The sequence below is a fragment of the Notothenia rossii genome, assembly GCF_949606895.1.
Source record: "Notothenia rossii genome assembly, chromosome: 3".
In the NCBI taxonomy this organism is placed as follows: domain Eukaryota; kingdom Metazoa; phylum Chordata; class Actinopteri; order Perciformes; family Nototheniidae; genus Notothenia; species Notothenia rossii.
In genome coordinates, this window is record NC_136901.1 from 92,268,749 (window position 1) to 92,283,666 (window position 14,918).

Here is a 14,918-nt window from a genome sequence, read left to right on the forward strand (position 1 = left end):
CCTGTACTTTCTACTTCTCACATGTTGAACTCAAATACCTGTACTTTCTACTTCTTACATGTTGAACCCAAATACCTGTACTTTCTACTTCTCACATGTTGAACTCAAATACCTGTACTTTCTACTTCTTACATTTTGAACACAAATACCTGTACTTTCTACTTCTTACATGTTGAACACAAATACCTGTACTTTTTACTTCTTACATGTTGAACACAAATACCTGTACTTTCTACTTCTTACATGTTGAACCCAAATACCTGTACTTTCTACTTCTTACATGTTGAACACAAATACCTGTACTTTCTACTTCTTACATGTTGAACTCAAATACCTGTACTTTCTACTTCTTACATGTTGAACTCAAATACATGTACTTTCTACTTCTTACATGTTGAACTCAAATACATGTACTTTCTACTTCTTACATGTTGAACACAAATACCTGTACTTTCTACTTCTTACATGTTGAACTCAAATACATGTACTTTCTACTTCTTACATGTTGAACTCAAATACCTGTACTTTCTACTTCTTACATGTTGAACCCAAATACCTGTACTTTCTACTTCTCACATGTTGAACTCAAATACCTGTACTTTCTACTTCTTACATGTTGAACACAAATACCTGTACTTTCTACTTCTCACATGTTGAACCCAAATACCTGTACTTTCTACTTCTTACATGTTGAACACAAATACCTGTACTTTCTACTTCTCTCATTTTCCAAACAGGCTGGTTCCTTTAGTCTGAATGTGTATTTGGTGGCGTGATCATTATTCTTTAGAGTCATTGCGTGCCTATTGATTTGAACACGATCCGTGTATCAAACATTTCCTGGTCTTCTCTAAAGAAGAGGGACCAATGGAAACGTTGTCATGTTGCCGTTGGTCACCATGGAAACATTCATTAGCTAACAATGACATTATTGTTCTATTAATATAAAGGGAGGTCAGGTACTCTTTAAAACAGCTGCTAGTTATGGGTACTTTCTACTGAAGTACATTTCAAAGCCTCTTTACTTTGACTTGAGTAAAGAAGTTTAGTCAGTACTTCTACTTTTACCAGTCCTGAGTCCTAGATCTGAGTCCTGGTCTTCGAGTTGTGGCTGAACCTGTCTCTGCGGTCCTGCCTGACTCTCACCATACTACTTCCCTGATGGCTCCCACAGGATTGTTGACATCCTCGTGGATTCATCTTCTTATTATAGACACATGCATTTCCAAACATTTGGTCTACCCACGCTGTAAAATGTATTATCTCTTTGATTTACACACGGCATCTATTGCACGTCTGTCCGTCCTGGGAGAGGGATCCCTCCTCTGTTGCTCTCCCTGAGGTTTCTCCCATGTTCCCCTTTAAACTGGGTTTCTCTGGAAGTTTTTCTTTGTACGATGTGAGGGTCTAAGGACAGACACACAATGTGCTTTTGCTTATATCCTTGTATTCTGTGGAGATGATAACATTTATAACACCACTTTCAATTGCTCTGAAAGTTGGGCACGTGTCTTTAACAATATCTTTGAGTTGCTATAATATTTTATTTCACTTCCTCCTTTTATTTTGACTTTTTGTGTCAAGTTGTACACAGTGCGAGGAGAAACACAGTGACTGTTGTCTCTTCAGTAAATATTTTAAAAGCTCACATCACCTGGAATGTCCGGCATATTCACGTTCTACACCTTAAAGCCCCCAGAGACAAAAGTAAAATGTGTGATATTGGGCTAATTAAATAAACTTTGATTAACTTTTATTGCTGTATTTGGCGCGAGAAGTACACTTCACGTCAGAGCCCTCGAGAGCCAGACATAGGCCTAAATGTTTATTAGCGTCAAAAATGTTTTTGCTATGAAAGGTTTTGCTACTCCCTAAACCTCAGGAACAGGATGTAATGGATGGGATTTCTAACAGGTTTGAGATTTTAGATTTTGAAGCTCTTCTCCACTAAAGCAATGAGATCACGAAATTAGAGATAACCGTTTTGTTGTTACAATGGAGATTTTTTTAAAACGACTTAGACTTGTGTTTTGGGGATCAATAAAGTCCAAACCATCGTTGGGCTGTCACCCAATGAGTGACGTCTAAAGAAGATGAAAGATATAAATTAAACATTGTTGAGAAAATGCTGCATCTCTTGCATTTATTGAAGTAGAGGAGCCTTATTGTTTACCTTTTTAATATCATTTTGTTCAGTTTCAATTGCTTGGTTTTCGTGAAATTAGCCTGTTTTCCTCTTAAGTGTATCAGATCGATGCATCTCCAAAGATCACCTTAAAGGCTTCTGAAACTCGGGACAGAAGGGGAGAGGGTACCAGGAAGGCACTTTGTAAGTATTTGAGGGAAACAGGTTGATTACAAGAATTAAAAATAACGTAAACACAGTGGCATACTTCCACAGGTGGTGATAGGATGACATGGTGATACACACTCTTGTACAGTAGGTGGCAGTATGCACCTTCAAGTTAATAAGTTGATGAACGTGTGTGTGTGTGTGTGTGTGTGTGTGTGTGTGTGTGTGTGTGTGTGTGTGTGTGTGTGTGTGTGTGTGTGTGTGTGTGTGTGTGTGTGTGTGTGTGTGTGTAAATATGCAGTGGTGTTCATTTGTAAATCATTTAGTATAATCACACATTCTCTGTTTTATATTCAATAATTCTGTGTTCTTCATTTATTGAACGTGCAATACCTGACTAGGTCTGAGAGGCGGAACCTCTGAAATGTAGTCACTGTACTCAGAAGATTATTTTTGTGGGGACTTCCCCCTTCATATTGTGTGTTCCTCACGTTTCCTCTTCCCTTTTTGAGAAAGTTCCATGTGAGAAGAGTTGGTGTGAGGAGAAAAACTAATGATTTGTTGTATGTTGTCAGATTATCATTGAATAAACGGAGACCGCCTCAACTGTGTGCTGGCTCCGGTCTCATCCATCATCAACACATTACAAGCAGACACCGCTTAACGACACACCGGTTACATGTGTGTGTACAGTGTGGGGTGTCCAGTGTACGTGTGTGCGTGTGCGTGTGCGTGTGTGTGTGTGTGTGTGTGTGTGTGTGTGTGTGTGTTTAATGGGGGTTAAGCATTGAAGTCTTCAATGTTTTGGCTCGGGTCTCATCCATCAACACAACACAACGCAGACACCGCTTACGTGTGTGTGTGTGTGTGTGTGTGTGTGTGTGTGTGTGTGTGTGTGTGTGTGTGTGTGTGTGTGTGTGTGTGTGTGTGTGTGTGTGTGTGTGTGTGTGTGTGTGTGTGTGTGTGTGTGTGTGTGTGTGTGTGTGTGTGTGTGTGTGTGTGTGTGTGTGTGTGTGTGTGTGTGTGTGTGTGTGTGTGTGTGTGTGTGTAATGGGGGTTTTGAACCTCCAATCTTAAAGCATTGAAGTCTTCAATGTTTTTGTTTCTATGTTGGAACTTGAGCATGATTCCTATCAGAGGGAGGAGCTGCAGACAGGTGAGGGTGTCACCTGAAAGTAGGAAGTCATACTTGTCAGACTGCCAGACTCCATTTTACAGCTTGACGGAGCAGGAGAACAACAGGGTGAGTGTTATCACCAGGATCTGCTTTCTAACACATTCATTATTTACTCTGTCAAACTGGATGTCAGAAAATAACTTATTGGTTAAAAATCTGCATCCTAGAGTCCAATGAGACTTCTGCAAGTGTTGTAAACTTTTATTATTTCCTGTTTCATCAGAGTTACATGTGACGCAGTCAAAATGGAGAGCGGCCTGATGTCTGACTGATTTCATGTATTTTAACCAAGTTTATTATTAAGATGGTTTAGATTGAAGTGTGTGTGTTTGTGTGTGTGTGTGTGTGTGTGTGTGTGTGTGTGTGTGTGTGTGTGTGTGTGTGTGTGTGTGTGTGTGTGTGTGTGTGTCCAGTGTGTGGTGTGTCTCTTAGACTGGAGAAGATGAGTGATTTAAAAGATGAGGAAGAGGACACATCTTCAGTCTCCAGCTGTCTGTCTCTGAAGAGTGACTGGTCTATGGGGAACCCTCTAACCTTCAGAAATGAACCTGGACCCTCAGACACAAAGTAAGAGTCTGTTTCTACTGTAACCTGACCTGAAGAGGATTCTGTTTTTAGTACATCATCAAAGTTGAACTCTTGCTCCTTGTCATCATCAGCAATAGTCAAGTCTCCTCTGATTTTGGTGCAGTTTCCCCACTTGAAAGGGACTTGAGGCATCTACTGACTTTGAACAGGGTTCCACTCCAAGGACACAGCTTTACTTTTCAGTCTTTTATTTCAGCAGTTTACTGAAAACAGAAGTCCATTTACTTGCTGAATGGGTCATTTAGTGCAAGGGGAAAACCTTTGAAACAAGAAAGATGCATTTAGACAACTTGCAAGTTATTAAAATAAACAAAGCATGCAAACAATACATTGACACTGCTACCTTAATTTGGAATATTTTACAAATGAACTGGGCAGACTAAGCACAGAAATATTCATTTAAAAACATAAATTCTCTAAACCCAAGCTCTTTTTAAATCTCTGCAGATTTAATTAACTGGATTTTATTACCAAGGTTTTTAATAAATCAAATGAATTCTTTATAACAAGAAAGATTGTTTCCTCTATTTTAGCAGGAATATTCAGTGAACTAAATTAGCAGGATTTTATTAGAAAGGCTTTTAGTAAATGGAAATGAATACTTTTTAACAATAAATATTATATTGCATTTATTTATTGTTCTTCTTAAATTCAATGTATTTAACCTCCTAAAATCGTCTATATCCTTTTAACACCTATCAGAGTAGGCTAATTGCAGGATGTTAAATTAAATACAATTAAGGTCCTTCTTTTATCTATCCTTTTAACAATAACTAACAGAGAGTCTAAGCTCAGAATGTTCTGCAAAATTAGCACACCAAATTGATACTTAATATAAAAACAATGACGCACAGGGTTATAAAAGGACACGTGGCACACACGCAAACAGTTTACCAGAACATAAAACATCTTAGCGCACCGTGGCTCTGCGGACCTCTCACACAACACTAAGGATCTGAGTGTCTGACCGGCTGCCTGTCCTGACTTGGTAGAATGCTTCCCGTCTGCACGCTTCAGTGTGTTACCGGCTGCCTGTCCTGACTTGGTAGAATGCCTCCCGTCTGCACTCTTCAGTGTGTTACCGGCTGCCTGTCCTGACTTGGTAGAATGCCTCCCGTCTGCACGCTTCAGTGTGTTACCGGCTGCCTGTCCTGACTTGGTAGAATGCCTCCCGTCTGCACGCTTCAGTGTGTTACCGGCTGCCTGTCCTGACTTGGTAGAATGCCTCCTGTCTGCGCGCTTCAGTGTGTTACCGGCTGCCTGTCCTGACTTGGTAGAATGCCTCCTGTCTGCGCGCTTCAGTGTGTTACCGGCTGCCTGTCCTGACTTGGTATAATGCCTCCTGTCTGCGCGCTTCAGTGTCTGACCGGCTGCCTGTCCTGACTTGGTAGAATGCCTCCCGTCTGCGCGCTTCAGTGTGTTACCCGGCTCGCACGCTCCAACTATTTAACTCCTTCAGGTAGCGGCACCGGGGCTTTCTGATTAGTGTGATTACACCCGGCTTGCCAGAGGAGGACCGCCTTCAGTGTACATATTTGTAACGTTAATGATTTAATTTCTCTTTAAAATTAAGCTATTTTTTTACTAAGCCTCAGGCTCTGTTTGACTTTACAGCAATAGTAAATGATCTCCCAGTGAAATCATCCTCACACCCTACGTGTTGGACTTTGTGTTAAATGAAGCTAACAAAATACAAATATGTAAAACGTTTCACTCTCAAATGAATTTTAACAACAGAAACCCACAATCAAGACTCAAAAACTCTAAAAGTCTTTAATAAGGTGATCAGTCATAGATCAAAATCTGCTCTTTAAATAAACTAATGATGTTTAAAACATGTGTTGTTTCCACAGACAGAGAGCAGAGTCTCCAGTCCCCAGCTGTCTGTCTCTGAAGAGTGACTGGTCTATGGGGAAACCTCTAAACTTCAGTAATGACCCTGGACCCTCAGACACAAAGTAAGAGTCTGTTTCTACTGTAACCTGACCTGAAGAGGATTCTGATTGAATCTAATATATTAAACTGTTCTTTAATGATATCATGTGAGCAGTTTGTAAAGGAAACACGCAGCAGAGTACAGCAAGCTAACATTATTTGAGGATAATTCGATATGCAATTATATTATCATTGTATCTGTGGTATAAAATGGTTTTAGAGCAAACATGTTGATAAATACTGATTTAAAAACTAAATATATATCATCCAAAACATTATTTAACTACTTGGGCATGTTTATGTTTATGTGTCTTTTTAAGATGATTATTAATAATAGTAATCACCTGGTGAGCTGGTTGAGTTTAGCATTAGCAGATATAACAGAGTTTAAGAGATTATATGTAGAGTCAATGCAAAGACCCAGATCCCCTTGGTCTCGTGTCATCCATGTTTCACGGAAAACTCATGGATGACCATGGTCATCCATGGACATCCGTGATCTGTCCATGGTGGGTGTCCATGGTATGTTTGTCCGTGGTTTGTCCATGGTCATGAAACATGGACAGAACACGTACTACCCGCCTGGCCGTGAACTGACCATGGTTGTCCATGGTCAGACCACGGACATTAAATGGCACCACAGATCAATCACGGAAAACCACGGTTAACTATACCATGGACAGACCACGGTGAACCACGTCTTTGATGTCCATGAATTACCGTGGTCTGTCCATGTTTCACTTGGCCGTTGGTTTCCATGATTCATCCATGGTGCCATTTAACGTCCATGGTCAGACCATGGTCTGACCATGGACAATATCACGTATGTCCATGATCCTGAGACCAAGGCCGTGCCTGGCAACACGAAGGAAGTGAAGATGGGAAATTCATATCACCTGCGTATTCGTGCAGCGTGACACATTTCAACTTGAGTGTAAAGTCTGTGACGCTCTGTTACAAAAAGCTGTCAGTGTTGAGATTGTGCTCCTGTGGTCTCTGACGGTCTGAGGGGAATCATAGAGGAGAACAGAGCTCTACAGCAGCTCATATTCAATCAGGGTTATTCATGTTCCTGTTTAAACCAGAGACTGTCTGTGGTGCTAACTATATAGTCACTGCTGTACGTATGACTACATGAAGTTCATCTGAGGGCTGATGGAGCAGCTACAATGTTAGCTTAGCTTTAATCAAACCCATCTCATTCAGAAAACAAACATTTGTAAATGTTTATGCTCGTTGTGTTGGAGACAGACCTGACAAAGCTTTAACTCAGGATCAAATCAGTATCATTCTGTTGTTATTTAGGCATCCTTTCCAGATGTTTATTGCTCTGAATTCACAGCAGATTCTCTGTAAGTTGGGTTTATAAAGCACCAGGTTAATACAGCTGTGTGTCTTAGTAGATGCAGTGAACTTGTGCTCTTCTGGGGGATGTCATGAAACCAGACAGGATGCTCTTTGGTTTCATGATCATCTGAATTGTAAGCTATCTACCTGATCACAAAGGTATATTGTTTAGACCTTTTTTTAAATATCAAACTAGAATGTTCCCCCTTGTTGTACCTTTGGTGATAATCAGCTCCCCTAAAGTGCTATAAAGGATGTGCTCATCTCCACAGAGGGAAGAGGAAGAGTGGTGTTCCTGTGGAGGAGCAGCTGTCCAGCTGTGCTCTGTGTCAGGACGTCCTGAAGGATCCAGTCTCTACCAGCTGTGGACACTGGTTCTGCAGACAGTGCATCAGCTCATACTGGGAGCAGAGACCTCCATCAGGAGACCCCTCCTGTCCCCAGTGTGGAGAAAGATCCAGAACCAGAGCTGGCCTGCAGACAGCCAGTCAGAGCAGCTCTGTACGAGGTAAGAGGCCGAACTCATGCAGCGTCTTATTCCTCTTCCTGGTTCCTTTGGTCTGGATGAGGTATTCTGTTGTAGAGCAGAGACATTCAGCTGTTTGCAAAACATTTACACTCAGTCTGTTTTTATTAGTTTGATTGTTAGATTCTCAAAAGCATTTCCTGATTCTCTCCTGTTTCCTTCTCTTCCAGCAGATAGTGGTCTGCAGGAGGTTCTAGATGAACATAGGCTCAGTCTGAGGAGGAGATGTGAACGTGTGACTGAAGGAACTGATCAAAGTGAAACCCTCCTCAACAGCATCTTCACTGAGCTCTACATCACACAAGGCCAGAGTGAAGAGGTTAATACCCAACATGAGGTGAGGCAGCTGGAGACAGCTTCCAAGAAGGAGACCCTCCATGACACTCCAATCAAGTGCCAGGACATCTTTAAAGCCTCACCTGACCAACAGACTCTCATCAGAGCGGTCCTGACCAACGGAGTCGCTGGAGTTGGAAAAAGCTTCTCAGTGCAGAAGTTCACTCTGGACTGGGCCGAGGGTTTGGGAAACCAAGATGTCGGTCTGGTGATCCCGCTCTCCTTCAGGGAGCTGAACCTGATCAAAGGTGAGCAGTACAGTCTTCTCAGGCTGCTCCATGTTTTCCATCCAACCTTACAGAAGGTCACAGCAGAGCAGCTGGCTGTCTGCAAAGTGCTGCTCATCTTTGACGGCCTGGATGAAAGCAGACTTTCTCTGGACTTCAGAAACAATGAGGTTGTGTCTGATGTCTCTCAGCAGTCCTCAGTCAACGTGCTGCTGACAAACCTCATCAGGGGGAAGCTGCTTCCCTCGGCTCTCGTCTGGATAACTTCCAGACCTGCAGCGGCCAATCAGATCCCTCCTGAGTGTGTGGACAGGGTGACAGAAGTACGAGGCTTCACTGACGCCCAGAAGGAGGAGTACTTCAGGAGGAGATTCAGAAAGAAGAAAAAGGCCAGCAGAATCATCTCTCACATCAAGAGCTCCAGGAGCCTCCACATCATGTGTCTGATCCCAGTCTTCTGCTGGATCACTGCTGCAGTTCTGGACCACATGTTGACTACAGACCAGAGAGGAGAGCTGCCCCAGACCCTCACTGACATGTACTCACACTTCCTGCTGGTCCAGACCAAGAGGAAGAAGCAGAAGTATGAAGAGGGACATGAGACGAGTCCACAGCAGCTGACGGAGGCTGACAGGAAGCTTCTTCTGAAGCTGGGGAGGCTGGCGTTTGAACATCTGGAGAAAGGAGACATCATGTTCTACCAAGAAGACCTGCAGCGCTGTGGTCTTGGTGTCACCGAGGCCTTGGTGCACTCAGGACTTTGTACAGAGATCTTCAAAAGAGAGAGTGTGATCTTCCAGAAAACAGTCTACTGCTTTGTTCATCTGAGCATTCAGGAGTTTCTGGCTGCAGTCTACATGTTGCACTGTTACACCATCAGAGACACAGAGGTACTGAAGGACTTCCTGCAGAGAGACTGGCCCTTTGAGAACAGTGAAAACAGAGATCAGGAGTACCCATCCCTGGATGTCTTCCTGAAGGGAGCCATGGAGAAATCCCTCAGAAGTAAAAATGGCCACCTGGACCTGTTTGTCCGCTTTCTCCACGGCCTCTCTCTGGAGTTCAACCAGAGACTGTTAGGAGGCCTGCTGGGTCGCAAAGACAAGCGTCCAACAATCTTCCAGAGACTCTTCAAAGGCCAGCTGGGTCGCAAAGACAACAGACCAGAAATCATCCAGAGAGCCATCAACAACCTGAAGGAGATGAGCAGTGATGAAATCTCTCCTGAGAGGATGATCAACATCTTCCACTGTCTGACTGAGATGAAGGACCTCTCAGTACATCAGGAGATCACAGAGTTCCTGAAGTCAGAGAACAGATCAAAGAAGGAACTCTCTGTGATCCACTGCTCTGCTCTGGCCTACATGCTGCAGATGTCAGAAGAGGTTCTGGATGAGTTGGACCTGAATCAGTACAACACATCACAGGAGGGGAAACTGAGACTGATTCCAGCTGTGAGGAACTGCAGGAAGGCCAAGTAAGTCCAGATGTGATTCACTTTATAAACTAATCAGGAGTTTAATTATTCAAATAAACACTATAACATTTCTACTGTTTAAATACTGAGAGCAAAATAAAACCAACACTGTTCTTCTATTTATTTATAATAATAGTTAAACTGAAGCGTTCCTCTCTTCATATTGAGTGATGGAGGCGACATGTCAAACACATGAAGGACTCTAGAGGTTCCTCAGCATGTGATCACACCACACAGCAGGACTTACAGTTATCACAGAAAGATGTTATTATTACTTTCTAGTAGTTTCTTTATCATCAAACAGACACACGTTTTCATCACAATGTGTTGGAGTTTAATTCACATTTAAATACATCTCTAATATTCAAGTGATTTATTTAAAGGTCACCTATTGTGCAAAATCCTCTTCTTCGTGTCTCTCCTACATCAACATGTGTCCCCTCTTCTTCATGTCTCTTTTACATCAACATGTGTCCCCTCTTCTCCATGTCTCTTCTACATCAACATGTGTCCCCTCTTCTCCATGTCTCTTCTACATCAACATGTGTCCCCTCTTCTTCATGTCTCTTCTACATCAACATGTGTCCCCTCTTTTTCATGTCTCTTCTACATCAACATGTGTCCCCTCTTTTTCATGTCTCTTTTACATCAACATGTGTCCCCTCTTCTTCCTGTCTCCTCTACATTAACATATGTCCCCTCTTCTTCATGTCTCTTTTACATCAACATGTGTCCCCTCTTCTTCATGTCTCTTCTACATCAACATGTGTCCCCTCTTCTTCATGTCTCTTTTCCATCAACGTGTGTCCCCTCTTCTTCATGTCTCCTCTACATCAACATGTGTTCCCTCTTCTCCATGTCTCTTCGACATCAACATGTGTCCCCTCTTCTTCATGTCTCCTCTACATCAAAATGTGTACCCTCTTCTTCATGTCTCTTCTACATCAACATGTGTCCCCTCTTCTTCATGTCTCCTCTACATCAACATGTGTCCCCTCTTCCTCATGTCTCTTTTACATCAACATGTGTCCCCTCTTCTTCATGTCTCCTCTACATCAACATGTGTCCCCTCTTTCTCATGTATCTTCTACATCAACATGTGTCCCCTCTTCTTCATGTCTCCTCCACATCAACATGTGTCCCCTCTTCTTCATGTCTCTTTTACATCAACATGTGTCCCCTCTTCTCCATCTCTCTTCTACCTCAACATGTGTCCCCTCTTCTCCATGTCTCTTCTACATCAACACGTGTCCCCTCTTCTCCATGTCTCTTCTATATCAACATGTGTCCCCTCTTCTTCATGTCTCTTCTACATCAACATGTGTCCCCTCTTCTCCATGTCTCTTCTACATCAACATGTGTCCCCTCTTCTACATCAACATGCGTCCCCTCTTCTTCATGTCTCTTCTACATCAACATGTGTCCCCTCTTCTTCCTGTCTCTTCTACATCAACATGTGTCCCCTCTTCTCCATGTCTCTTCTACATAAACATGTGTCCCCTCTTCTTCATGTCTCTTCTACATCAACATGTGTCCCCTCTTTTTCATGTCTCTTCTACGTCAACATGTGTCCCCTCTTTTTCATGTCTCTACATCAACATGTGTCCCCTCTTCTCCACGTCTCTTCTACATCAACATGTGTCCCCTCTTCTCCATGTCTCTTCTACGTCAACATGTGTCCCCTCTTCTTCATGTATCTTCTACATCAACAGGTGTCCCCTCTTCTTCATGTCTCTTCTACATCAACATGTGTTCCCTCTTCTCCATGTCTCTTCTACATAAACATGTGTCCCCTCTTCTTCATGTCTCTTCTACATCAACATGTGTCCCCTCTTCTTCATGTCTCTTCTACGTCAACATGTGTCCCCTCTTTTTCATGTCTCTACATCAACATGTGTCCCCTCTTCTCCACGTCTCTTCTACATCAACATGTGTCCCCTCTTCTCCATGTCTCTTCTACATAAACATGTGTCCCCTCTTCTTCATGTCTCTTCTACGTCAACATGTGTCCCCTCTTTTTCATGTCTCTACATCAACATGTGTCCCCTCTTCTCCACGTCTCTTCTACATCAACATGTGTCCCCTCTTCTCCATGTCTCTTCTACGTCAACATGTGTCCCCTCTTCTTCATGTATCTTCTACATCAACAGGTGTCCCCTCTTCTTCATGTCTCTTCTACATCAACATGTGTTCCCTCTTCTCCATGTCTCTTCTACATCAACATGTGTCCCCTCTTCTTCATGTCTTTTCTACATCAACATGTGTCCCCTCTTCTCCATGTCTCTTCGACATCAACATGTGTCCCCTCTTCTTCATGTCTCCTCTACATCAAAATGTGTACCCTCTTCTTCATGTCTCTTCTACATCAACATGTGTCCCCTCTTCTTCATGTCTCCTCTACATCAACATGTGTCCCCTCTTCCTCATGTCTCTTTTACATCAACATGTGTCCCCTCTTCTTCATGTCTCCTCTACATCAACATGTGTCCCCTCTTTCTCATGTATCTTCTACATCAACATGTGTCCCCTCTTCTTCATGTCTCCTCCACATCAACATGTGTCCCCTCTTCTTCATGTCTCTTTTACATCAACATGTGTCCCCTCTTCTCCATCTCTCTTCTACCTCAACATGTGTCCCCTTTTCTCCATGTCTCTTCTACATCAACACGTGTCCCCTCTTCTCCATGTCTCTTCTATATCAACATGTGTCCCCTCTTCTTCATGTCTCTTCTACATCAACATGTGTCCCCTCTTCTCCATGTCTCTTCTACATCAACATGTGTCCCCTCTTCTACATCAACATGCGTCCCCTCTTCTTCATGTCTCTTCTACATCAACATGTGTCCCCTCTTCTCCATGTCTCTTCTACATCAACATGTGTCCCCTCTTCTCCACGTCTCTTCTACATCAACATGTGTCCCCTCTTCTCCATGTCTCTTCTACGTCAACATGTGTCCCCTCTTCTTCATGTATCTTCTACATCAACAGGTGTCCCCTCTTCTTCATGTCTCTTCTACATCAACATGTGTTCCCTCTTCTCCATGTCTCTTCTACATAAACATGTGTCCCCTCTTCTTCATGTCTCTTCTACATCAACATGTGTCCCCTCTTCTTCATGTCTCTTCTACGTCAACATGTGTCCCCTCTTTTTCATGTCTCTACATCAACATGTGTCCCCTCTTCTCCACGTCTCTTCTACATCAACATGTGTCCCCTCTTCTCCATGTCTCTTCTACATAAACATGTGTCCCCTCTTCTTCATGTCTCTTCTACGTCAACATGTGTCCCCTCTTTTTCATGTCTCTACATCAACATGTGTCCCCTCTTCTCCACGTCTCTTCTACATCAACATGTGTCCCCTCTTCTCCATGTCTCTTCTACGTCAACATGTGTCCCCTCTTCTTCATGTATCTTCTACATCAACAGGTGTCCCCTCTTCTTCATGTCTCTTCTACATCAACATGTGTTCCCTCTTCTCCATGTCTCTTCTACATCAACATGTGTCCCCTCTTCTTCATGTCTTTTCTACATCAACATGTGTCCCCTCTTCTCCATGTCTCTTCGACATCAACATGTGTCCCCTCTTCTTCATGTCTCCTCTACATCAAAATGTGTACCCTCTTCTTCATGTCTCTTCTACATCAACATGTGTCCCCTCTTCTTCATGTCTCCTCTACATCAACATGTGTCCCCTCTTCCTCATGTCTCTTTTACATCAACATGTGTCCCCTCTTCTTCATGTCTCCTCTACATCAACATGTGTCCCCTCTTTCTCATGTATCTTCTACATCAACATGTGTCCCCTCTTCTTCATGTCTCCTCCACATCAACATGTGTCCCCTCTTCTTCATGTCTCTTTTACATCAACATGTGTCCCCTCTTCTCCATCTCTCTTCTACCTCAACATGTGTCCCCTTTTCTCCATGTCTCTTCTACATCAACACGTGTCCCCTCTTCTCCATGTCTCTTCTATATCAACATGTGTCCCCTCTTCTTCATGTCTCTTCTACATCAACATGTGTCCCCTCTTCTCCATGTCTCTTCTACATCAACATGTGTCCCCTCTTCTACATCAACATGCGTCCCCTCTTCTTCATGTCTCTTCTACATCAACATGTGTCCCCTCTTCTCCATGTCTCTTCTACATCAACATGTGTCCCCTCTTCTCCATGTCTCTTCTACATCAACATGTGTCCCCTCTTCTTCATGTCTCTTCTACATCAACATGTGTCCCCTCTTCTCCATGTCTCTTCTACATCAACATGTGTCCCCTCTTCTCCATGTCTCTTCTACATCAACATGTGTCCCCTCTTCTCCATGTCTCTTCTACATCAACATGTGTCCCCTCTTCTCCACGTCTCTTCTACATCAACATGTGTCCCCTCTTCTCCATGTCTCTTCTACGTCAACATGTGTCCCCTCTTCTTCATGTATCTTCTACATCAACAGGTGTCCCCTCTTCTTCATGTCTCTTCTACATCAACATGTGTTCCCTCTTCTCCATGTCTCTTCTACATCAACATGTGTCCCCTCTTCTTCATGTCTCTTCTACATCAACATGTGTCCCCTCTTCTCCATGTCTCTTCTACATCAACATGTGTCCCCTCTTCTTAATGTCTCTTCTACATCAACATGTGTCCCCTCTTCTCCATGTCTCTTCTACATCAACATGTGTCCCCTCTTCTTCATGTCTCCTCTACATCAACATGTGTCCCCTCTTTCTCCTGTATCTTCTACATAGACATGTGTTCCCTCTTATTCATGTCTCTTCTACATCAACATGTGTTCCCTCTTCTCCATGTCTCTTCTACATCAACATGTGTCCCCTCTTCTTCGTGTCTCTTCTACATCAACATGTGTTCCCTCTTCTCCATGTCTCTTCTATATCAACATGTGTCCCCTCTTCTTCATGTCTCTTCTACATCAACATGTGTCCCCTCTTCTCCATGTCTCTTCTACATCAACATGTGTCCCCTCTTCTCCACATCTCTTCTACATCAACATGTGTCCCC

The 14,918-nt window shown here is 43.0% G+C and overlaps 1 protein-coding gene across 1 annotated transcript in view; it reads left to right on the forward strand.

Annotated features, from left to right (window-relative positions):
- Window positions 1–3,402: 3,402 nt before the first annotated feature.
- The window catches only part of LOC307030934 (NACHT, LRR and PYD domains-containing protein 12-like), a 60,812-nt gene continuing 49,296 nt past the window's right edge, over window positions 3,403–14,918 (forward strand). The window contains exons 1-4 of the mRNA XM_079667565.1: window positions 3,403–3,536; window positions 3,884–4,037; window positions 7,613–7,848; window positions 8,037–9,906. Coding sequence (XP_079523691.1) covers window positions 3,913–4,037; window positions 7,613–7,848; window positions 8,037–9,906 — 2,231 coding nt within the window. The 5' untranslated portion in view covers window positions 3,403–3,536; window positions 3,884–3,912. The remainder of the gene's footprint in view (window positions 3,537–3,883; window positions 4,038–7,612; window positions 7,849–8,036; window positions 9,907–14,918) is intronic.